This window comes from Malania oleifera, chromosome 4 (genome assembly GCF_029873635.1).
Source record: "Malania oleifera isolate guangnan ecotype guangnan chromosome 4, ASM2987363v1, whole genome shotgun sequence".
Classification (NCBI taxonomy): domain Eukaryota; kingdom Viridiplantae; phylum Streptophyta; class Magnoliopsida; order Santalales; family Ximeniaceae; genus Malania; species Malania oleifera.
Genome location: NC_080420.1, coordinates 85661896 through 85689139, shown reverse-complemented (window position 1 = coordinate 85689139; position 27244 = coordinate 85661896). Strand labels below are relative to the sequence as shown.

General features: G+C 34.6%; 1 protein-coding gene across 5 annotated transcripts in view; it reads left to right on the top strand.

Moving 5' to 3' along the window:
* LOC131154075 (uncharacterized) overlaps nucleotides 1-8914 on the top strand; it is a 56847-nt gene extending 47933 nt beyond the window's left edge. For 2 of the 5 annotated variants that reach the window (XR_009136320.1, XR_009136321.1), the window contains exons 9-10: nucleotides 7441-7547; nucleotides 7697-8014. Coding sequence is in view for 3 of the 5 variants with exons in the window: in XM_058106578.1 (XP_057962561.1) it covers nucleotides 7441-7497 (57 nt within the window). In the remaining 2 variants the exon portion in view is untranslated. Of the gene's footprint in view, nucleotides 1-7440; nucleotides 8015-8404 lie in introns of those variants that run through there. The other 3 variants (XM_058106578.1, XM_058106577.1, XM_058106579.1) reach the window with 2 other exon arrangements.
* Nucleotides 8915-27244: the final 18330 nt, after the last annotated feature.

The window sequence follows — 27244 nt, the reverse complement described above, 5'->3', positions numbered from 1 at the left end:
ATGTGTGTGTGTATTATATGTACACGTACATATTTATATTGTTGTAAATCTGAAATAAATTCAGAGAACCAAGGAGAAAATATAGAACTCATGGTTAAAGATGGAGAGAAGAAGGAGAAAAGGAACAATTGGCAACTTCTCCTGGAGCTCTTACATATTACTCCATGCTTGCCTCTTATATACTAGTAAAATAAAAAATTTAAGGACAGAAATAACCAACCCCCCGGGGGCGCCCTCCTCCCCCCCCAACACACACACAAAACCTAATTACTAAAAATAACTTATTTTCTTCTAATACTCCCCATCAAGTTGGAGGTGTATAAATATCACCTAACCCCAGCTTGTTACAACTATTTGACAAGTTGGGTTTAATAAAAGCTTTGTGAAAACATCCCCTAACTAATACAAAAATTTCCCAAACGGAGCCTTCACTACCTTCAACACAACAACCCTTACAAAATGGTAGTCAACTTCAATGTGCTTTGTCCACATTAAATATTGGATTGCTAGTGATAAAAATGGCAGCTTGGTCATAGCAAAACATATCTGTTGGCTTTGTTACCAAGAATTCTATCTTTGACATAAGAGACTTCAGCCACATAAGCTCACTTACAGTATGAGCTATAGCTCAGTATTCTGCTTCAACGCTAGATCTTGCTTCAGTAGTTTGTTTGTTGCTTTGCTAGGTAATAAGGTTACCTCCCACAAATGTACAACATCTAGTAGTAGACTTTTGATCATCAATAGAGCCAATCCAATCTATATCGGAGTATCCCACGATATCACAATTTTAATTGCATTTATATATAAAACTTTTGCCTGGAGAGCCTTTGAGATGGCGCAAAATCCTACAAACAGCATCCCAATGTGTTTGTTTGGGATTTTCCATAAATTGGCCCACCACCCCCACTGAAAAATATATATTAGTTCTAGTGATAGTCAAGTATATCAACTTACCAACCGATTGTCTATATTGAAATTTGCCTTCAAATTTCGGTTCAAGATCCCTAGACAACTTCATGATAGAATCCGTAGGAGTGTTAATTGGTTTAACTCCCAACAAACCAGTCTCACTTAGCAAGTCCAAGGTATGTTTTTGCTAGGATAGATTCAACCCTTTCCCACACCGTTCAATCTCAATGCAAGAAAGTGACATAGATTACCCAAGACCTTGATTTGAAATTTAGTTTGAAGCCATCGCTTAACATATGCAATCTTGCTTTAACTGCTACTAGTAATGATGATATCATCAATGTAAACCACAAGGAGTACCACTCTTGTCGCCTTTTTGCAGATAACAGTCGAATGATCTATCACTAAATAAAGCTAAATGTAGAGCACACTAAAATTGTAAAACTAGGCTCGATGGGACTGCTTAAGACCATAAATGGCCTTATGAAACCTACATACTTTACCATCCTCCCTTTGAGAAAAATACCTAGAGGTTGCTTCATGTATTCCTCTTCTTGCAAATCATTCTTCATAATCTTCACAATCTTCACATCCAACTGGTATTAAAACCAGTCAAAATTAACTGCTAATGAGATCAATACACGAACAAAATATAGTCAAGCAATAGGAGATAAGGTCTCAAGCCATTCAATAGAGCCATCAAGAAGATATTTGATGGTGTAAACCCCCAATGACACCTAACCAACTCCCTATTAGGAGGAAAATCCAAAAAATCCGATGTCGCTTAAGTGGTCAAGGCATCCATTTCTTCATCCATTGCATTCTTCAACCTAGGCTTAACAAGGGCTTCAACATGTGAGCAAGGGATAGAAACAGAAGAAATAGACAAGGTAAAAGAATGCATAGGGTTAGGAAGGTGAAGAAGTGATACATAATGGGCAATAGGATAAGAAACTAAGAACTGTTGAGTACACGTTCAAGTACCTTTTTGATGAGCAAAGGGCAAATCCTTGTCACATTGGTATGGATCTCCAAAACCAAAAGTTGGAATAGTGATGGGCAAGGAGGTGGCTACTCAGTGATAGTGATGTTTGTGCGTGCTTAGATCATTCATAGTCCTTCAATTGTTTCTTTGGGTCATTAACAGTTGGATTTGGAAGAGTAGAATATTTATGAAGGAGGGATAATAGTAGGGACAAGTGGATCAACATATGAGGGGGGATCATAAAACATTGATGGACTCAAAATAGATTCATCCAAGGAGGATCCTACACCAGATAAATTAGGTGTCTTCTAAAAAAATGTGACATCTGAACTAACATATTTCCTATGAGTGTGGGGATCAGAAAATCTATAATCCTTTTCGGTTCTTGAGTACTTGACAAATACACATTTAACAACACGAGGAGAGAACTTGTCTTGACCAGTATGTGGAACATGGACAAAATATGTGCACCCAAAAACAGGACGGGCACGATAGAGAACATGGATGTTTTTGGGTAAACGATGGTGAAGGGAATTTGTCCTTTTCTACATTGGAGGGTATCTTGTTGAGCAGAAAACATGCTATTAAAAGAGCATCAGTCCAAAAGGTTTTAGTAACATGCATATGAAAGAGTAGAGACCGTACTAAGTCAACTATTTTTTTCTTTCAGCTACTCCAATATGTTAAGGGGTATGTATACATGATGTTTGGTGAATAATTCCTTTAAACAAGCAAAAAGGCTGAAGCGCATTTTGAACAAATTCAAGTGCATTATCAAATTGAAAAATTTGAATACCAATGCAAAATTGAGTTTTTATTCTTGGTAGAATTGAGTAAATACATTAAAAAATTCAGACCTATCCTTTAACAAATAGATCCAGGTCTTATGCAAAAATCATCCACAAAAGACAAAATATTGATGACAAGTCAAATTTTTGATTGTACATGGATCTCAAATATCTAAATGAATTATAGAAAACAATGATTTGCTACGAGAATCAATCCTAGATGAAAAATATGTCCTAACATGCTTTCCCAATTGACATGTAGAACATTCAAAATGATAAATAGACTTGAACACTGGAAAAACTAGTAGTAGCTTTTGAAGAGATGGATGACCCAAACGAGCGGGCCACTAATCAAGAGAAACACCATGGGTAGATATTGAGGAAGCTGTATGACAAGAACTGGATCTAGTACCACCATCAAAATAGTACAAGCTATCCTTCTTATGCCCTCCACCAATCCTCTTCTTCGTTTGGAGATCCTCAATAACACAATTAGAAGGAAAGAAGGTCATAAAAAAATTATGAGGCTTTATTTAATTGATTAACTGATAACAGGTTGAAGGGAAATTTTGGCACATATAAGACAAAGGAAAGAAGCATAGAAGGGAACAAATGAATATAGCTGCAACCAGAGATTAGTGTAACTGAACCATTAATGGAGTGTAAAGTAGTTGGTTTCATGGACACAAATAAATTAGGACTACTTGTCATATGAGAGGACACACTAGAAGCAATAACCTAGGGTCAAGAGGATGAAGAGGCAAGAAGCCCAACTGTACCTGAATGGGCCAAAATAGCATTAGATGTAGAAGACTGAGTTTGGAGTTGTGGAACCATGCAGACAAGATTGTTATACTCCTCTTGGGACATAGTAGATGATGTAATCAACTCCCTAGTGGAGTGGATAGGTGCACTGGAAGTTTCAATGCTGGGATCACCCTTGGCAAGAGACTTATTGGCACAAGTCAGTTTCCCATGGAGATCCAAACAACGTTCCATGATATGGTTTTCCCTACCACAACGTGTGCAAATGTGGGAATTTCCATGATGAACTCCTCTTCTTGATACATTACCTCCTCCATGGTTGCTTTCCAAACCCTGTCCTTGTCCTCCAACACTTCCCTTACCATGGTTGGAGATAGTGCTAACCATGGCTGAACTCTCATGAGAGGAAGCTTGAGAAGAAGGTTGAGACCTTTGATTGGTGATACTTTAGATTCTAGCATATGCTTCATTCTTGGATGTTATGGATTCACTGGCAAGAATCTCATCATGAATGCATTGAAGCTCAGGACTCAACCCAGACAAAAATTTGGCAGCCAACTTTGCACTTTGCCTCTTAATCATATCAATGCTGGAGCTAACTAGTTGATAGATGTTGAGTTCCTCCCTCATACCCTTCAAAGTGCTGTAGTTCTCACTAATGGACCTATCTTCTAGGTCATATTTGAAGAACTTCTCATATATGTAAAAAACACAAGTTTGGTATTTATCTCGTGAGATGCTTTCATGAAGATCATCCTATATGGCCTTGGCTGTTCTATGAAACTTCACGTTTGCATCAATTTGTGGCTCCATGCTATTCCACAACCACACCAGAAATATGCCATTCTCTTTCATTCAATCTTCATAATCCTTGGAGCCCGGAGATGGAGGAGAATGCTAAAAATACTTGGACTTCCCTTTTGCGTTAATACATGCACTGCGTGAGACCACTACAGGTAGTTAAAGGATCCAGCCAGTTTGATGGCTGTGATCTGTACATTAACAGTATCAGCTGAAGCTTTCTCTGTAGAGGGCGTCAAAAACACCTCCTATACACTACAATCAGCACACGCCAGTATAGGGAATATATATCACAGCCATAGAACAGCACTCACACACAGGCACAAAACAGCACTCCAAATCTTAAAAAGTTCTTGAACTTGAGCAGGAAGCTATGGCCGCAAAACTGAATTTACAATATCCTTGGAGGAATCATAGGCATAAAAAATTTCTCACTAATCCTGTCAAAGCTGGCTTTGAGCACACAGAGCAGAGAATACCACACTTTTAACCACAAAGAACAGGGCACACCATAATGAAGCATCACAGTTAAAACTGCAGTGTGGACACTCAAAAAACCAACCTGGCAGCAGCTAGAACATCATAATAGTATAATCACTGGACCTGCAGTCATAGAACATAAGAGCAGCAACAGCAGTATGCAGGAAACAGTAGGGGGCTGTCTTTACATGAGCAAACTACCATGAGCCACAGAACATCCACAAGTGTGGCTCATGGATGGGAGGAGAGAAAAAAAACCCCTAGATGACTCTCAAACAAGGAAAAAATCTACTTGGGTTGACAAGGGAGAGAAAGAGAAAGGAGAGGAAGAGAAGGCTGTACTAGGTCAGTTTAATTACATTCAGAGAAACCTGCTCTGAGACCATGATGTAAATCTGAAATAAATTGAAGAACCAAAGAGAAAATACAGAACTCATGGTTAGAGATGAAGAGAAGAAGAGAAGGAGAAAAGAAACAATCGGAAGCTTCTCCTGGAGCTCTTACGTACATTTCCAGGCCTGCCTCTTATGTATTTTTAAGAATAAAAATATTTAAGGACAAAAATACCCCCACCCACACAACCTAATTACTAAAAATTGCATATTTCCTTCTTATGTATATATATTTATTTATTTATCATGATATATGGCTGTGGCAACATCTCACTGAATGACAGGGTTGTGTGACTTGTGTCAATGTGCAGTTGTGCCTCCCTGGCCTGCTAATTTTAAATGTCCAAGATGTTTTTCCAAGTAGCACTTAATTTCGAGGGTAATGTCACTACCCTAGGGCCTGCACAAAAATTTTTAGGTCGTATTAAAATCTCCAGAAAATCATTGTTATTATCATTTTATGTGTATAGCAGCATTATTTTTAGCAAGATATTTAAAAATTAACTTGAATTATTTTCCTCAAATTTTACTATTTTTTGATAGAAAAAGAAGAAATTTTATTGAAGAGGAGAGAAATATACAAGAATGAGCATAAGGAATCCTGTTCGTAAGACATGAGAACTGAACAGAACTGGAAAAATATCAAAACAATGCTGCCATCCAATCACACTGAATATCAGAAAAAGATAACATTTTAAAGCAATCAGCTGTGAAAGCCCATAATGATGTCATATACCGTGAAATAAAATTACTTTCAGCTTGAGGATTTGCTTTTTCTCAGAGTTAGCAGGCAGGACAACTATTAAAGCATGGGAGCATGAAATGATCATGCAGTCCAATCTAATATGCATTCTAAACTTGGAATAGGGCATCACAGGAATGAATTTTTCTTGTATGTGCATTGTGCTATTGGTGATGGGAAATCTATGTTCTTTTGGCATAGTAAATGCTGTTGGAAAATCTCAATGGACTGAATGGACCCTGCAATTCTGTGTTGACAGTGGATGGGGATGCATTGTTGAACTTGTTCTATTAATGGTAATGTGGCTTGGGATGTGATGTGATGTGATGTGCTCCTGACTATGCATTGGAGATGCTAAGTATTTTTGGTTTATTGTGCCATGTGGTTTTGGATTTGGGAAGACAGAATTTTCCTAGATGGAGTATTAAAAGATGTGGATTTGATTTTAAATCTTTCTACTGGCTATTGGTAAAATATAACATTGATGATGTGTGGATTAACTCTCCTTAAGGCAGCATGAAAGACCTGGGCGCTCCATTAAATGGGTTTTCTTCCCTTGCAAGCATCACTGTAGAGTATTTTGGACTGTTGATCAAAGAAGGGGAAAGATTTTGGTTCATAGATGCTTCCTTTTGTATAAATGTGTCTGAATAAGTGAAGCATCTTTTATTGCATTATTTTTCTGGGAGAGAGTTATGAAATTTGGATTGCTAACCTATGGGAATATCATGGGATTTGGCTGGATGATTGAGAATAGTTATGGGTTTAAAGGGAGCATAGTTACTACTTGATTCCTCTGACCTTTTTCTTGGGGAGGGCATAGGGAAGGAAATCTGATAGCTTTTGAGGGAACTTAACAATCTCTCATTAATAGTATGTGGTTTAAGATATTGAGTTTCTGGTTTAGCGGTCAAAACTAAATGGATTTGAGATTCTCATTGTTTTTTATTGTTTTTCTTTGCTGTGTTAATGAGATCCTTATCCCTTGATTCTGTAACTATTGACTAATATACTTCAGATATTTTTCCAAATAGGAAGGAAAATAATTATCCCTTACCCTATTTGAGGTATCCAACATGAATCTGTTGCCAATGGCTGTTTAGTTTGACGTTGCAAAATATTTCTTTAAATATCTTGTGCCCTTATTTGAAAGGATAAATATTCTAGTGGTCTTCACAGATGACCAAATTAAGTTTGAAGACTGAAGTACTGAACGATCTTGATTATATATTATTCCTCCCTTGATCCTGATATACTTAACTGAAGCTCATTTTACTCAACCAGCTTGGCAGCTTATGATTTGCTTATAAGATCTGTTACCTGCCCTTATGTTGTCTATGGTAGCCCTTGCCTGATTTATGTAATAAATTGGCCTTTCCGTTGTGATGCCATATTTTTTTTCTGACTCATGCCCTCAGACGAATTTTCTGTTTTCTCTGTGTTTTGGTGACTGGATTTATTGATTAAGAAATATTGTCATATGTATGTAAAACATCGTATGCACACACTCACAATGCTTCTTTTATTATTATTATTATTATTATTATTATTATTATTATCTATTTGGCATGTCAGACAATGGTGTTTGGCTCACCAAGTGGGATCCATCTAAAGCAAGAGCCGAGGTGTTGATGGTGAAACCTGAGAGTTCTTGAGGTTGAGTTTGGCCATATCTGATTTGTGTAAGTACTAAAATTTTTCTGTTGTAAAAATGCAGAAGTTGGTAGGAGCTCTTTCTTCCTTGTGTACACACACACTTATCACACATGTTGGTTCCATAAAAAAAAAAATCTGTAGACATTTTTGGAATCTGAAATATTTACTTCACCAGATATTGAACCCAAACACCAGACAATAAATGAACCAACTTCCATTACCGCCTGAGCTTCAGGGAAGAATCTCTTACCAGATTATTTATTTTAAAATGAATCTTGAGTTAAATCTTTTGTGTATAGATATATGTATATGTTCAAATGCTTGGCTGAGTTGGCTTACTTGTACAATGTGACCATACCATTTTGGGTCTCTTTTATTGTCAATTTTATTGTATTTTTCTTTTTGTTTTGCTGTCCATTGGACATTAGCAGTCATTTATTAGACCTATATCACTGTTACATTATTATTGTTGGAATTATCTTTGCCTTTGATATATTTTGTTCACCTTTATAATTTTTGTGGGATGTGTGTGTGTGTGCGTGTTTTTTTTTTTGTTTTTTTGTTTTTTTGGCATCCAAAGTAAATGTGCCAAAACAATATTGGTATATTTGCTCTCTTATGGGAATTTATTCTTTTTTTTTTTTTTTTAATTTTTGTTGGTGCATAAAATACAAAAATGGTTAAATCTGAGGCGGAATAAGTTTTTTAAACTCTTCAATTTAGCGAGTTTTCTATTTTTTTTTTTTACCATCCCTTTGGATAATGGCTGCATTTTCTTTTGTGGTTCAAAATACATTTTTGTCTTTAGCTGTTTAGAATGGTTTCATTTCCATTTGGCATATGATCTGACGACACGTTGAACTTATGTTTCATATTCTATCAGAAGACATAGGTCGTCGTAGTCCCGTTCCATTCTGCTGCAAATGAGCCTAGTTCTTCTTATAATGTGCTTGGCCTGGGGTTCACCTACAAGCTCAATCAAGTTTGTTAGTATATTAGATGGCCACGTCTTAAGCCTTATTCTCAGGACTATTTATTGATGCCAACCCCGCAGGCCCAGGCCTGGCTTAGTAAAGGCATAAACATGAAGTACATCCCCATCAAACTTCACGGGAGAGGTGGTGTGGGGTCTAAAATGGTATAAAATGATCTTAAAGAATCCAGGAGCGAAGGGGCATCTTCTCTGTTTCTTTGTGGTTTTATTAGACAGCACAATCTAGAGAATATAATGTGTATATTTCTGCTGCGTAATGGTTAGCTGCAAGCTCTCTTTCCATCATCCGTTGTTTTTCCTTTAATTGTAGGCACCAGGGCATTCCGTCGTATTATATATGTTATAAGTTCAAATTTTTTATTTGAAGTGAATTGGGAACGAAATATCCGTTCTTGTCCTATTTTGGTGAGTGGAGTGGAGCTTGAGGTTGATTACATTTGGTTGAACCAAGCTGGAAAGCAGTCTCTCTTTCTTGTCCTATTTCTTAACCTGTGCTGATCACTCCGTAGCTGGGCTCAGCCAGTTTGTTTGGCACCCTAGTTTTTTTCAAGTAGTTAATATCATGGTTTGAGCAACATAGTGATGGGACTGATACAATATATGCTATTATTATTATTATTATTTGGAGAAACAAATATTGAAATGCAGGGAGGGAAAAGTTTGATTCAATAAAAAAAATTGCGCTGGTTTATTGATTGTTTGTCGTGTACATGTGTCTGCACATAGGTTTTGATCCAACACTCAACAGATGGTTAGACAAATATGTGTGGCATTAGGGGTTTTCAATTTTTCTTAAATTCTATGAAATTCGTTGTTAGCCTTTTATTCAACTTAGGTGTGATTAAATCATTTAATTATAAATTGTGAAATCTTAAGCCAAAATTAGGTCACATAACATGTCAATTTTAGTCTACTGAACCTAATTATGTTTAAAGATATATTTTCAGGGACGATAATAGTGCCTTAATAACCTCCATTACTAAATTATCTCCATTACTAAATAGTGTGATGAATTGTGCATTGTCATTAATAAAACAGATGATCCACATTTTGTATCTTTCATTTCCTTCTATTGCTAAATTTGTAGAGGCCTTGGATTAATCTGGCTAAGCAATGGTGATTCTCATCTTGCCTTGCGAAATTCCAGCAGAGCACTAGTGTGTTCACCTAGGGTCCGTTTGGATCAAGAATTTTATTTTGGAAAAGGAAAATAAGGGGAAAAATTATTTTCTCTTGTATTTTTCTTTTTTATAAAATATTATAAAAAATGATAGTTTGTTTTAATATGACTAAAAATTAGGAAAAACTAAATATTAGTCATATGTAAAATCAAATTTTTGTTTATATATTTGACTTATTTTTTATTTTCATTCTCATTTTCCTTAACTATCGCAGTAATATGTTTTCTATTGGTGTGTCTTTTCATTAAAGAACGAAGAAAAAAGGTGCATGTGTCACTATTCTATAGGTATTTACTCTTTGCCTGCTGTGCAATTAAGGATATGTTGGCTTCAGCTATCCTGACAGCCTCCTTTCTTTTAGATGAGATCAGTCTCTGTAGGACTTCATTCCCTGGGGTTTTATGTAAACATTGTTGCATCTCGATTAAGTCTTTATTTGCCCTCTCAGCCCTAGCCAAGATATGAGAAAAATGGAGAGCATTTAGTGCTCTCAAAGGCTTCTTGAGGGCTTGCATCTTTTTAGCAATCCTAAAAAACTTGCAGCCCTAAACCCTATGTCGCCAGCCAGACCTGAATACCTCTTGAAACTTGTCATGTTTGGCCCCCATATTAAAGAACTTAAATGGCCTTCTCCCCATTCTATCAGCCCCCAAACAGATACACAAGGCAATAATAGTGGTCAGAAAAAATTCCAGGAAGCTGAAAGTGGGCATGTGCCCTCAGGCCTTGCTGCACCCCAGTATTATTAATCAAAGCTGTGTCAAGTTTACTCCATATTCTACCATTTGTTCAGGTATGCAGACAGAGAAAAAGGCATGAGTATGCTCACAGCTAAGAAAGGCATGAATATTGGCCCGTGAAAAAGCTGGTTAGACCCGGCAACCCAGCTGACCAGGCCCAAGCCGGGGTTGATACTTTTAGCCTAGTTTGCTGTTGTTTGCCAACATTTTCCTGGCCTTCTGAATTTGTTCTCTCTTATTTCCTTGCGTTTGTTTTCATAATCTTCGTTAGTTTCCTTTGAGCAACAGAGCAACCCTTGCTGCAGATGCCAGCTCCCTGCCCTTGCTTGTGTTCCGCTACTGCCTGCGAACCGCCATTGTGCCGCTCCCACATCTCCTCCATTTCAGGTTTTCTACAATTTTTGTTTTCCCTCCTTTGAATTTCAGAATTTTCTGTCTCTGTTTTTCAGAACTGTTCATTCAATTATTAAAAAAAAACCAATTCACTAGGAAGAAATTGTTGGGTTCATCATCAAATAAGATAATTAGGATGACTGATATGTGTTGAAAACAGGAGCCCATCTTTTAACCAAGGTGCTTAGTGAAGGCCAGGTGGAGCAAGTACTATAAAATATGATTGCAGCTACGTAAAATAAGACACTATAAAAAGGAAACGCTTACAAGATTACCTCTTATCTTCTATTTTTAAATGATTTACCTTGGGAGAAGGGAGGGTGGGTTTTGGGCAACTTGCTTGAAGCCGACGGTGGGAGCTATCCTGCAACTCCGCTGATGCTCCAACACAAATTTAATATGCTCCACCATATAAAATTTCTTCTGTCTTTTTTTTTTTTTTTTTTTCATATTTTTAGATGCATTAGTAATTTAATTTGTGTGATAATCCTATATAACAATTATTTTTTTATTGCTAAAATTATCTTGTTTTTTTTTTTTCTTTTTTTAAAAATATTTTTAAAGGTTTATTTCATATATATATATATATATATATTGTATAATTTTATGAATTAATAATATAGTTATTATATCATGAAAATGTCATCCAAGCTAGCCAGCGAGTTAGATTGGTTGAACCGGTCGAACTAATGAACTATTATCCATTTAGGTTGTCCTATTATCCATTTAGGTTGTCGGTTCAAGTCCGATTTTTAAAATATCGGTATTCAATCCCCTCAAGTGCCTCTAATTCGGTAATGAAGATCATTTTAATTTTAAGAAGTCCGAGTGGAGTATCAGTGCACTTGTCAAAAGAATCTGTTAGATTAGTTCAAATTAAGAAAAGTATCCATAAGAGGACAACTAAATCAAGACTCAATACTAAGAGGACAATCAATTATTCAGATAAAAAAATTTCATATTTTATAAATGAAAACCTTATCAAATTATTGATCAAGAAACCTAAATCCTGAATATCTAATAAAAGATCAAAACAAATGAAGTCAAATTCTTTAAAAGGAAAAAAACAAAAACAAGTACGACAATGAAAAGAAGTTATTTTTCTTTTTCTATTTTTATTTTATTTTATGACTTTTGGAAATTTTAAATTAAACTAATAATAAAAAAGGATGTGCTTAAAGTAAGTCCTAAAACTTAGTCATCTATTTTTTGAGAATTTTGTGACTTTATTTTTTATAGAATTTTAAAGATTTTCTATGATAAAAATGAAAATTTCATAATAATGCTACCGATGATAAAAATAGCCTTGCAATCACAAAACTATATTTTTTATTTTTTATGTAAGAAGCGTTCTAAAAATATTTTCATCCTTTCGAACATCTCACAAAAGAAAATTTAAAAATAGCAATAAAAACTACATTTTTGTAAACAAGAATAACAACAACATTAATAATAATACCAATAAAAATAGCATTAATAAGATCCATAAAAAATGTTTTTTGTCGTTTTAATGTTTTTCTTCATTTTTTTTTTTTTGCACATATAGAGAATTTCTAAATTAACCACTCCTAGATAAATAAGTTAGGTCTAAATATCCTACCTATTATTTTTCGTCGGATTTTCTTAGAGGTTTATGAATTTCGCCATGAATTTTTTAGGATTTTAAAGGATATTCTGCTATTTATTAAGACCTTTTTTTTAAAGAAAAATTTAAATATATGGGTTTTCCTATTTATCCTAGTTTTTATGATTTTTTTAAAGATTTTCCTTACATTTTTTACTTTCTAATTTTTTTGTGATTTTTTTAAAAAGATTTTTAATGGAATTATTTATCATTAAAAAAAAAAAAAAAAGAAATTGCCAAACTCATGGTAGGTTCAATGAATGACATGCAAAAAAGTGACATTTGGGTGGCATCATCTACTAATGTCATGTTGAAAATCAATGACTAGGCAAAATATAATTGCAAGGTAACATTGGACAAATGATGTCACTCATTGTCAATGACAAACAAAGGAAAAGATATAGTGTTGACATGCAATGAGGATCTAACGATGGAGGTAAGAAGGCATGATGGATGACATGTGTCACTCATCTAGTGATTAGGGAGTGACACATGTGGCTTATCCAATGGTTAGAGAGTGATATTGTCGATGGTTGATAGATGGTGCTTATCTAATGATTAAAATGAACATCGTCAATGAGAAACACATTGTCAAAATTATCTCAAAGATAATAGTAAGGTGACATCGAGCAAATGACGCCACTCATTGTCAATGACAAACAAAGGAAGAGATATAATGGTGACATGTAGTGATGATCTAATGATGGAAGTAAGAAGGCATGACGGATGACATGTGTTACTCATATAGTACTACTTAGGGGGTGACATATGTGGCATATCTTATGGTTAGAGAGTGACATTGTTGATGGTTGACAGATGGTGCTCCTCTAATGATTAAAACGAACAACATTGATGAGAATCACATTTCAAAATTATGCCAACCAATTTGAGCTAGTTGACATTGGGATATGAATGAGACATGTGGCATTTGTGGTTATTTGATATATTCAATAAGTGATGACTGTATTGAATTAAATTAACGTAGGGCAGGGAAAGTTTCTTTTATCCTTTTCCATTCTTCCTTTTTGGCTTTCTGCCACCATGAAACCATAAGGAGACCTTTCTTCCATAGAGAATCCCTAAGCTTCACTTCCCTTACATACAACCCCAACTCCTCCAAAGCATCCCTAATTGCCATTTGCTAAGGTTCCAAATGGTGTATTATGGTTCTTAACCCTACAACTTTCCTCCTAAACTTTACGTGCTCGAGGATCCATCACTTCGTTATGGCTTCTTTTGGTATTCCTATGAACATCTCTATCTTTTTCTTTTTCTCTATAGATTTGTTATAATCTAAGGTTGCTTGGTTTTGTTTTGGTTAAGGTTTTCGAATATGGGATTCAAATAAGGACTTCTAAGTGCTTCCATTAGGGTTCAATCCTAGGATCTTTTAAGGTTTTTAAGCATGGGGTTCATACTAGGGTTCTTGAGGCTAGGGTCTAGTAAGATTGTCTTAAAAAATAGAGATTTTCCTTTGCACTTTCTTAGTTCCCTAATGAACTCACTCAAGTTATATGGTTCTATATGCCCGCCTTTGTTCAAGTTTTCTATTTACACTTATGTGGGTCGACTTAACTCGGATCCATCTAGGCCTTATCAAAAAATTAAAATTCTATTCAGGTTGACCCATAAAAATAATTTTGACCAAGTACCTTGATCCATATAGATCCATCTAGATCCTAAAATTGGGAATCGAATGGATCCATTCAAATCCTCTTAGACTTGAACTAAATGCTACTCACCTTTTAAATTTCTTGGATTTTAAGAACTGAGTAGTCTCCTAACTCACTATATTCAACTTCTAAATTCACACACCGTGATGATCACAGTCTCTAGAGATCTCTACCAACATTTCCCTAGGTCTTATTGGCACCACACAATTGTTACTTAATAAAAAATTGCGTAGGGAATCAATAAGATGCAATTGAAATTTTATAAGTGTGCTTCTTAGTATCTATTATGCTTGGTAACACAACCTTGATCTTGAGAATAATGAGTGTTCGTTCGTATAATTATGTTTGTACAAAATAAGTGGGAAAAAATAGACGACATGAATAAAGAAATGTTAGAATATAATCTAACCATAGAATGAGAAAAAGGAAAGCCCAAAATCACTTTCCTCCTTATAGAATTGAATTCCTCTCTATTCCTTGCTTCGATAATCTTTTAGTTCTCTCGTTTTTAATCTCAAGCCTCTCTTTATTCCTCAAAGCCACTTAAGAGAAATTTCAAAGACTTCCCTCTTAAGCCTCTCCAAGATTCCCTCACCCTTACCCTTCTACCTCTTTATCAATTATACTTTTCGACATGCACTTTCAAAATCATACACTGAAAGTTATTTGTGTACTTTTTATAAGTAGATTTCTATTTTATTACACCAAGGAAACAATGTGTACTCACTTACCTACTACCCTTTTTTTTGTTTTTGTTTTTTTACGTATTATTGAGCCACAAGGGGTTGCTTCACACACACACACACACATAGAGGCACATCAACCTACCCTAGTTGCTGCAAGATAGTCCTTGTGGCTGCCAATAGGGCAGACATTCTACAAACAAAAGATTGCCAAATTAGTAAGCTTAGCAATGCACAATTATTTTTGTTACTTATATATTTTATATATTTTTTATTTCCTTTGTAATTTAAACTTTTTAATATAGACCATGGACTATAATATTAAAACTATATATAAACTTTAATATTTTTAATTTTAGCTTTTGCTTTAATGCCAATGTGTGAAGTTGAATGCCTGAGTGAGGTGGGAGAGAAAAGTCAAAGAGACTAATAAGCAATGTGAGAGATTGATAAGAAATGACAGAAATTGACAACACTATACACCATGTGAACATGTGGCAGTAGCTATAGCAAGTAAACTTAAATAGTTAACCAAAATCAAACTACAATTTCACCATATGAACAAGTTTATAAGTCAAATACAAGTACAATGGAAGTAGTAAGCAATCATGAAAGTAAACATGAGTCAAGAAGAAAATTGTAAAGCAACACAATTTAATATTATTCTACCTTTGTAGGCAACATGTTTTTAGTGAGTGAGGCAAGTAGCTAGATACATTGACACTAGCTTGTAAGTTTTACAAGATTGATGAACTCTCACCCTCCTCTAAAGAGCTTTATATGTAATTTCTACTCTAACATGAGTAAACGTCAATATAACTAAGGAGTTATACTAATGTTTTCCCATAATGCATTATTTTTCTTAAGGAATAAAACCTACACTAGCATTTATATGATGGTTACCACCCATATGCAAAAGACAAGAAGTCACATGCAAGCATAAGGCCTTGAACAAGCTTGACTCATAACATTCTTCCACACTTACAACCCAGACGTTCTCACAGACTTTGGTGCTAAATACTTGCCAATTTTGTCCTAAAATGATAGTTGTCTTTCGATAATATCTTTCTTCTTCTTCAAGGCTTTTCCATCTCATTAAGAATTTGTCATTGTCATCTTAATGATTTGAGCTTCCTCTCTGCAAGGATCTTTTCAATTGCTTCTATGTCGAGTCACAAGGTCTTTAGTGGTGCTTTGTTGATTGAATTTAGGTTGAATCTTTAATATTGATGATGAATGGCTTGAGGCAGCAGACATAAAACCACAAGGTGCACCTTTAGCCAAGCTAGAGAATCAAACTTGTTAGAGGCCTTCCCGACTTTGGCTAACATCGGGACAAATCCTTCATATTCCCCAATGGTTTATTTTCTCTTATTTTGATCTTGTGGTTACTTAATATATTTTGGATGGAGCTTAACAATACCAAGTCACTCACATTGAAGTACAACGGTCTTCTCCCTTTATTTGCCCACTTTTTCTTTTTATCAGCATGAAAGCTTTCTCCAAGTAGGCTTAGTCAATCTCCCTATTCTGTCTCCATTCTTTAGTGAAAGTGTACGCTCTCTTACTTTTCCCTCTATATGACTTATCCACCATCTAAGGCAACATCTGTTGCTAGCCTATAGCAAGATCAAAATGACTCTTGTTGGTTGTTAGACCATTTTAAGCATTGAAACAAATTGAGTCACATCGAGAGATTGTACCAAATTATTCTAGTTGGCCTTGATGAAATGACGCAAGTACTCTTTTAGCAGCTTGTTGCGTATCTCTTTCTAGCCATCAATCTATGAGTGACATGAAATTAGGATGTATTCCTAAGAGGGGGGTGAATTGGGTTCTTTAACAAAATATTTGCGGAATTTATTATTTACTTTAACCCTTTCCAACACAAATCCTATTTCTATTAGCTATTGTACTATATCAATGGGAAGTATTAAATGTGAATGTAAGATCAATACAAGATCTGAATTTACAATATTAACACATTCAATTAACCACTTATTCAAAATATAACTTTCAGTTTGAATCAATAAAATCTACAACAATATAATCAAGAAGAATGAATTCAGTGATTCAACATATATCTCAATGAAATGATCAATATTAAGTTCAGATTCTCAGCAAGGATAATATTTCCATTCAAAAACAATTTCTAAAAAACTCTTGATTAACTTCATCACTTAAGCTTTACTTTGAAGATTAATTAACAACTAATGAATCTCAAATAATTTGCTAATGAAATCAAAGTTGTAATCTTTTTTGAGTTTTCAAATAAGCTCCTTGATCAAATAATCTGATATATATTTTATCACAAAATTATGTTCAGCAAGTTCACAACTTTCAGCATTATTTTCCTTTTCAACAGATTATTAAACACAATCTCAAATATCCAACAAAGTTTAGTATTCAACAAGACATGATATTTAGCAAGATCTTATGAAAACAAACATCAAGCACACATGTTATATCTTGCAGAAAATAAAAGTGTAGGGAAGAAGAAGTTGAACACCATTGTTTTTACAAGGTTCGGTGCAGCCTACGTCCTTGCCTCCAACAACCCGTTGAAAGGATTTCCTTTACCAACTTCGTTACCAGGTAAGTAACAACCTCTCTCCCTCAAAGGTGGAGTTCGCCTCTTTAACGAGAATCCCCTCTCGCTAGTTAACGATCCAACAATCCTGAATTGTCAAACAATACAACAATAGCAAAAACTTTACTTGTACAATGAAAAGCTACTCAAATGAGCTGATTAGTACACTTTAGATTCAAAAATAATACTTCAAAATAATAATGTGAAAGTTGAAGCTTGAAGTATATCACCATAACTGATCAAGAGATTGAGTTATGAAAGATCAAATCAGTTTTTCTCTGAGTTGTAAACAAGAACAGAGCAGTTGCCTATTAGACAAGAGTATACAGAAGTATGTGCGTGCCGTTTGCTTTTTCAATCGGTGTTCTTGCCCTAATGTGTGTGGATATTATGTTTAAATAGTGCACTAGGGTTTCAAAAACTTTTTTTTTAATTTTCTCTCAATTTGAAAACCATTTACGTAAGATTTGGAAACAAGATTAGCGCTGTTAAACGTTTAAACACACATATCAGTCGTCTGTCCTTGAAGGGTCAGTCGTCTATGCTCTTTTAAAATCAGCGTATGCTGAAAGTTAGAATGGGGTTAGTCAACTGTGCCCTCAGTCGCTTGTGCCTATTCTATTTGAATATTTTCAAACACAGAAGCACCACAGTCGCTTGATGACTTAACATCAGTCACCTGCCTTTCAGCAAAACTTGTTTTTCAATATTTTTGGTTCCGAACTTAATTCATGTATTTGAAAACTCAATTTGGACTTTGAGAAAATATTTTCCATGAATGAATTCAGGTATCTAAGTCCAATGACATATCCTAGGACCTTCAATCAATCAATATTGAGTTTTGAAGTACTTACATGAGATTTTCTATGAATTTATGTGTAATCCCAAGAGAGGAGGTGAATTGGGTATTTTAAAAAACGTAGTCTTTAGGTCCTAATTTTGAAAACTAACAGTCACACACACACAAGTTTGGTGACAACAAGTTCAGTATTACACAACTTATAAATTTAATGTGTGACTTTAACCAACACACAAAATTCCTAATCGCTCACAAACGTAATAAATATTTAATACGTGCACAACAAATAGATAATTAAATACACATAGAAATTAAATGAGTTGAGAGAAGAGAGATGCAAACACGATTTTTACGAGGTTCAGCCAACCTAGCCTACATCCTCGCAAGATTCCACTATACTGCTCCTTAACTTTGGACAGAGCTTTCCGTTACAATCCGCTGCTTACAAGAAACGTAGCTATCTCCTAATTTGCTGCTTTTAAGAGGCGTAGCTTCCTCCTTACAATTCACATACTGAACCGTTAATACAAATAACAATTAAATATTCCTAAATATTCAAACATTTCTCAATAAGCTAATGAGTACACAAGGTATAATATGAAACTCGAGAGAATATATTTTTCTCAATGATGTATATGAAAAGTATGATCTTTATGTGAAAGATATGTATGTATGAGATGCTTCAAAGATCTAACCTTTATTCAATTATCTCCCAAAAATAAAAAAAATATAAGCTTTGGAGATTTGAGAGTTTGATTTCAAATAACTTTTTGCAAGAATAAAATATGAGGCCCCTTTAAAAAAATATCCTTGAATATCACATAGATCTAAGTTCTTACTTTCAAATTTTTTATGCAAGAATAATAAAATATAAAATCTTTGAATAAAAATATATATTTGAATATCACAAATATTTAAGTTCTTGAATACTTTTCTCAAAAGATTTTTCAAACGAATATATATATATATATATATATGAGAAAATAAGTTTCTTGCTCCCAAAAAGATTTTTAGATAAAACGAATAAGGAGTAGATAACAGTTTAACAATAAGATTTAATACTCAATAAAAGACTTTACCAAACCTCAAGATCAAACTAGTTTTTCGTAAGATGGTATGAGTATAAGCACTTGGATCTTGAAGATGATGTTAACGAATTGCCTAGACTTGATGTGAATGCTTTGGAATGCAGGCAAAGTTAGCAAGGGCAATGCAAAAGTATCTCTAACGTATTTCTTCTTGCTTCTTAGTGTTTCCTAGCGTTTAGGGTTGGTTTAAATAAGTATTCTCAGTCTTTGATCAATTTTCAACTGTTGGATCATTTAATCAAAATATTTTTGTTTGTTTCTGCGTTAAAGCGTTGTTTTGTGCTACGAACTCATCGACGACTGGATACATTCGTCGCCGAGTATCCTTCGTAAGTTCGTCGACGAGACCAGGGGATTCGTTGACGACTAGGCCGTCTGAGAAAAAACATGGTCTTGGTATTTTCTCATTTACGAGAGCAAAGCGTTCGACGACGAGTGGCCTTTAGTCATTCGTCGATGAGACCAGGGGAGTTGTCGATGAGCTGCCTGTTATTCAGCCTAATCCAACCTAGGTCAACTACATATGAGTATGTCATGAAAAACATGCATCCTAAGGTCAATCTATATGTCATTTTGAGCTTCACATCATATCTTATGAGTTATGCAAATACAATCAAACCTAATGCGAATTACAACTGAAAATCTTGATTGCCTTTATCCTTCTGCTTTTCGGCTTCCATGGATTGAGCCAAGTGGTTTGTACTTCGTGTTTCTTGTGGCTTCCATAGCGTACTTACCCTCCGTGTATGCTAAGTCATGATCCTGTTCAAAATATCAATGCACAGGTAAAATGCCAAGTGATTTGTCATTATCAAAATAGGATTGGACTCATAAAGTCAACACTTTCATATGATTTTCCTATCTTAGTGTCTACGTCTTCATGTTGTGAAGCTTCCACTTTGTCTTCTGAGCTTTAAGCACTGCTTCAACGAGCTTCATGTCTCACATGAATTGAACCTTAATGTTTATCATGTCTCATAGCCTTAAGTGTGATTTTACATTCAAACTCTTCAAGTATATCCACTTGAAACCATAAGATCACTTAAGTCCTGAAACTCAAACTAGTATAGACATGTTAAGTAACCTTGATTTGTTATCATTAAAATGAGATTAAGCCTTGTTAAGCCAACATGATAGCTTAAGGAGATGTCAAGCTATGAACCAAGAATTCTAAAATGATCTGACCAAAAGTTTCCTATAAATTTTGTCTTTGGGTCACTAGCAATAACTTGGGCAATGTCAAGATTTCCAAATTAATTGGGATTTCTAATTAATGTGTTAGGATTCCCTAATCAATTGAAAATTTATATTTAATGTTGAGTCCCAAATAAATTGGGATTTCTAATTAATGTGTTATGGTTCCCAATTTAATTGGGATTCTATTTAATGTAGGGATTTTTTTCTAATGTGTTAGGATTCCCAAATCAATTTAGATTGTGCCCATTAAGGACTTGGATTGAAATGTTTTACATTCTTAATAGGAGTAGAGTTCCCTACCCTATAAATATAAGTGTGTATGTATGTATGTATGTATGTATGTATGTATGTATCCCTATGGGACTTTTTCATTCAAGAAATAACATAATTCATAGCCTTTTGTTGATTTGAAGGAAAATCCCCTTAAAGTGATCAAACCCAAATTTTCTATTTCTATTTTCCTTTCTTTCAATTTCCTTAATTTCTCTATAAAAAAACTCTAGAATCTTATCATATGGTATTAGAGTTGGCATTCTTATGTGCCATCAACCCATTGACAAAAACAAGATCTTGGAATTCTTGATCTGCACTTGAATGTAATAGCCTCAGAAAATTTAGTAGAGTCTCAGGTTGAACCTAGCATTATGTTTAAGCCTTAATTTTAATTAATCTAGGCATTGCTCTCTAAACTACTCATTATATCTTCCCATACATAATGAGAAGATGATGTCTTTATGTCAGGTAATCATAAGGAGTAGTTGTATATGTGCAAAGGAGGTTTCCAAAGAGGGTGTGATCATGGTTGTTCTCATATGAAGGTGGAATTTCATTACTTCTAAAGTTGAGATTGTTGTTTTTAGCCTCGATAGCGATGTCAATGGTATGATTGGTTTGAAGCTCATTATAGAATTCCTTCATGGGCAAAAATGTTTTTGGATTACTTGTCTGATTTAGGCCCATTGGGTATGATAATATTTATGAAAAGCTTGCCAAAAGATGCCAAACTAGAACCTTTTTTTTTTTTTGGTATCAACCACGATTTGCGTGGCTTTCAATCAAGACTAAAGATTGGAATGAAGGACAACTCGTGGGTACTTTTATTGAAGGTCTCCTACTTGACTTTTAACATGAGGTCAAAGTGCATCGTCCATAGACTATGACTATTGCAATTTCCTTTGTACAGTTAGAAGAAGTAGAAGTTGGGAGAAGAATAACATCACTCCAGCAAGATTGTTATAAAATATAATGTCAGTAGCACTATCATACCACTTGTTTTTCACAATTCTTCTCCCAAACGATTGACTCAGAAGGAACTTATAAGGTGAATGACAAAGGGTTTGTGTTGGCATTGTGATGAGAAGTGACATAGAGGGCGCCATTGGAAAAAAAGGACAATTATTGATGATTAAACCAGCAAAGGAGCTAGAAGATATTGAGGTTGACTCCCTTATTTAGATTAGGAAGGTGTGGAATCTAATGATAATGATGAACTATCACTTCTTCAGTTCATGCTTTAGTTAGGTATGCTACTCCTCAAACCATGAACATTAGTGGCTTCCTAAAACGTTAACCTATTACTATCTTTATTGATATAGCTTGCACTAATTATTTTATAGACACTAAAATTGCTAAACAACTAGCCTATCCCGTCAAGCAATGTGAAAAGTTTTATGTGAAGGTTGTAGATGGAAGGACCTTGACATCTCAAAGCAAGTGTCCAAAGTTTAACTCTACTATACAAAATCATGGGTTACATGTTGTTTTCTTTTTGCTACACTAGACTATTATGAAGTGATTTTTGGAATTGAATGATTAAGGACTTTAGGTGATGTAGCTTGGAATTTTTCTAAACTGGTAATAAAGTTTGCTATGAATAGCCAGTGAGTGTTTCTCAAGGGTAAACATTGTGATAATGTCACTACTGTTTCAAGCCATCAAATGGAGAATATCCTTAAAAAAGGAGTAATATGGTTGCCTAGTACAAGTTAGAGCACCAAAGGAGTTTCAACATCAATCTAGCCAAGATGAAAGGCTAGAGTCTCTTATTTAAGAATTTTCTAACCTATTTGTGGAGCTATATAACTTGCCACCTCAGTGAACACATGATCATTGCATTTCTCTATTTCCAGTTAGTATCCCTAATAACATTCGTCCTTATCACTATCCTTGTTTTCATAAAGTAGAAATAGAAAAAATATAGTGAAAGAAATGTTAGATGTTGACATAATTCAACCAAGCGTTAGTCCATATTCTTATTTTGTCTTATTGGTGAAGAAGAAGGATGACTCTTGGCGGATCTTTGTTGATTATTGAGAACTGAAAAAGAACATTATAAAGGATAAATTTCCTATCCATGTTGTGGATGAATTGGTAGATGAGTTGGGAGGTGCCAACAATTCCCCAAAATCGACTTAAGATCAGACTATCACTAGATTTGAGCACATGAGAATGACATTCAGAAGACTGTGTTTAGAACTTATGATGGCTTTATGAGTTATCGGTTATGCCTTTTGGGTTAAACAATGTGCCTTCGGCCTTTTAAAGTCTCATAAATGACATTTTTCAACCTTACCTACATAAGTTTTCTTATATTTTTTAATGATATCTTGCTATATAGCTCATCTCATAAAGATCATTTATGTCTTTTGTGAACTATACTCATCGCTCTTCATGAGCATCATCTATTTGTCAAGAAATCTAAATGCAACTTTGCTCGACTGCATGTAGAACACCTTGGGTATATATATTTTTTGCTTAATAAGGTGTTTTAATTGACCCTTCTAAAATACAAGTGATAATAGACTGGCTTATTCCACAAAACAATCAAAATGTTGTTAGGATTTTTGGGGTTGATTGGTTACTATTGCAATTTTGTCAAGGATTACAGAAAGATTAGTGCTCCACTGAGTGCTTTACTGAAAAAGGATGCATTCAAATGGAGTAAGGAAGTTGAGCAAGCTATCGTTAAGTCTAAGCACGCAATGTGCACCACACTAGTTATTGCCTTGCCTAATTTAAGCGAAGTGTTCATCATTAAGTGTAATGCATATGGAGTTAGCATTGATGTTGTTTTAATGCAAGAGAGACACCCTATTGCTTTTACTAGTAAGGCTCTTTCTCCATTCCACATTGGCATGTCTATTTATGGCAAAGAGATGCTAGCCATTGTGTATGCAGTTATAAAGTGGAGACCCATTTTAATTGGTTGACATTTCTAAACCAAGCTGATCACAAGAGCCTAAAGTATTTTTTTAGATCAATGAATATGTTCCATTGAATACTAGAAGTGCGTCGCACAATTGTTGGGTTATAACTATGAGATTATTTACAAGAAAGAGGCTGAGAATGTTGTGGTAGATGCACCCTCACAACTTCCTGAACAAGTCATATAGCTATTTCTGTATCTGCATGTATTATTCTTGAACAAATCGCGAAGGATTGGATGCAAAATTCAAAGACTAGAGGTGTTATCCAAAGGCTACAAGAAAAGCCAACTCCAATCCCTCCTTGCTTTTGGGACTCCTTAAACTTACTATATAAGGGGAGAATTTTATTAGTGCCTAATTCAATTTTGAAACAAAACATGCTACAAGATTTACACACATCAGTGGTTGCAAGTGACACTAGTTTTCTTAAAATCTACAAGCGCATTTCTTAAGAATTTTACTAGAAGGGAAAGAAAGGTGAAATCAAAAATTTTGTGGCAAAATGGGATGTTTATTAATGACATAAAAGGGAAATGTGGCGAGTCCAAGCTTTCTATAGCCTATTCCTATTAAAAAAGAAGCTTGGATTGATATCTTAATGGATTTCATCATGGGACTATCATCTTCTTATGCTAAATCTACTATTTTTGTTGCTGTGGACCATCTCACAAGTATGCTCTTTTTTGTGTCATAACTCACCCTTATATTGTTATAAGTGTTTGTTCTACTTTTGTTGAGAATATTGTCAAGTTGCATGGAATTTCTTAGTCTATTGTCAGTGGTCATGACAAAGTCTCAATCATATAGGCAAACTAAAGTTGTTAATAGGTCTGTGTAGAATTATCTTTGTTGATTGGCATGCGACAAACCAAAGGATTGGGTGTGATGGCTTCCATGGCCTGAATGGTGGTACAACTCCACTTATCATTGCTCCATAAAGTTGAATCCATTTAAGGTTGTCTATGGTCAAGCTTCTCCTATTCTTGCTAGGTATTCAACCAGATCATCTATAATTGATCAAGTTAACAGGGGAGTTACACGATCATGATAAAGTACTTTAGTTCTTCAAGGAAAATATTGTTGTAGCTTAATCTTATATGAAACAACAAGTTGATAAGCACTATAGTGAAAGGAAATTCTCAATAGGAGATTGGGTATTCTCAGGCTACAACCTCTTTAATTAAGTTGTCTCCTTGGCTTTGTAGGCCTTATAAGATCTTGGAACATATAGGCCCTATTGCTTACCTTATTAACTTACCAATAAGCTCTAAGGTACATCTAGTTTTTCATGTCTCTTGCCTTAAAAAGAAGTTAAGGGAGCAAATTACTATGTAACACCACTTGCCTGATGTTGCACTTACTAGTGAGGTTCAAGTGCAACCACAAGCAATTCTAAGCAATTCTGGATTGCTGAGAGGTTAAACATAGAAGTCGAGACATCACAAAAAATTTAATTCACTAGTCTCACATACCAAATGAAGATGCAACTTGGGGAACTTATTATCCTTGGAGTAGAGAATCTTAGAGTTTATTGCTGCTCAGCCTTAAGGACAAGGTTGATTTGAAGGAGGCAGGAATGTTAGGATTCCCAAGAAAATTGGAATTTCTAATTAATGTCTTAGGATCTGGAATCGATTAGGATTTTCTATTTAATGTTATGATTCCTAAATCATAACATTAAATAGAAAATCCATTAGGAATCATAATATTAAATAGAAATCCCCAATTTATTTGGGAATCCTAACACATTAATTAGAAATAGTAATTAATTTGAGAATCCTAACATTCCTGTCCCCTTCAAATCAACATTGTTCTCAAGGCTAAGCAACAATAAACTCTGGAAAATTCTTCTTCAAGAATTGATAAGTTTTCCAAGTTGCGTCTTTAGATGGTAAGTGAGACCAGTGAACTAAAATATCTATTTAACATTAGGATGCTATTTAATGTTGGGTTTATTTAATATGTTAAGATTTCTAAATCAATTAGGATTAAATCCGTTAAGGACTTGAATTAGGATGTTTTACATTCCTAATAGGAGTAGGGTTCACTACCCTATATATATATATATATATACCCTACGTGGTTTTTTTATTCAAGCAATAACATAATTTGTAGTATTTGGCTAATTTAGATGTAGATCCCCTTAAAAGTAATCAAATTTATTTCCTTTTTCTATATTCATTTTTATTTTTCAATTCCACTAATTTCTCTATGATAAAACCCTAGGATCTTATCAAGGAACCTCCCAATACTTAATGATGTGCTTGAAAAACAACTATGTTCTCTCCTTTCTTGAGCAATAGTTTGATGCTAGCATAAAAGTACCATATTTTGAAAACTTGTCTATAAAGACAAGTATAGATCCCATTTTCCTTGATTCGTAATAGGTTAGTAATGAAGTCGGTAAGACACTTTCCTATGGTTTCATTTGTATTTAAAGAGGCTCCAACAAGCTTGTGATCTTGTTTCGCTTGACTTTGTCTTGCTAGCAAGGAAAACAAGTTTGGGTATACTTAACCACCTCATCTTGCGTGTGAGGCTAGTGTTGTGACACTTTTGTAACAATGTTTTCTAAGGTCACCAACTTGAGGAACAAAATTTGGTTACCATGTGTTGACAATGAGCAATATTCCAATGAAAAATGGTGTAATTTTCCTTTTTTCACCAACTTCCTAAGGTTTAGTCAATTGAGTATTTAACAAGGTTCTCTTTAATGCTCTCCTGCATTATTATGGTAACCTTACTTATTCTCAAGTGCATTACTAGTTGTAAGGTTGCACGCTTGGCTTTCCCGCTCAATGCATATGTGACTTGGTTCATTTGCTTCATATTCTACTCAAAGAAGAAATAGAAATCTACCAAGAATTCTAGCCAGGTGAGCTCAATTAGGGGATAACTTATGTTGTGTTAAGAAATTATTGAGAACAGTTATTCATCTTCACTATGAATTAAGAACCATGTAGGCAATGTTGCTACACTCAAAAGGAAATGAACTAATGCTAATATCTCCTTCTCGTGAGTTGTATACTTCTACTTAGCTTCATTAGGCTTAATGCTCTTGTATATAATTGGATGCCTTTTCTGTAACCATGAAAAGGAATTTCATGGGATCTGTGCAAAGATGTGACCGTTATGGAGACTTCACTATTTTGGTTACCTTTTCATTTTTCCTTTATTTTTAATTACACACAAAATAAACACAAAAAGAAAAGAATTTTTTTTTCTTTTTCTTTTTTTGAGAATGTAGAGACCTGAATCCGGAAAATAAAGAAATAAATGAGAAAAGAAGTAAAGGGAAAATAAAAGAAAGGATTCTAGCAGGCTTTGTTGATGAGTCCCTTGTGTTCATCAACGAAGGCCCTTCAGTGGTTCGTGGCCAAATTTTAGAGCATCGCCTACGGAGAGATCCAAAACGGCCCAAAATATTAGGCTTAGAGTTCATCGACGAAGCTCTTTATTCGTTGATGAACGACCTTCAGTAGTTCATCGACGAAGGCATCATTCGTTGACAAATTTGACCAAGTCAAGGGGTCTATAAATAGAAAATTTGTTTGC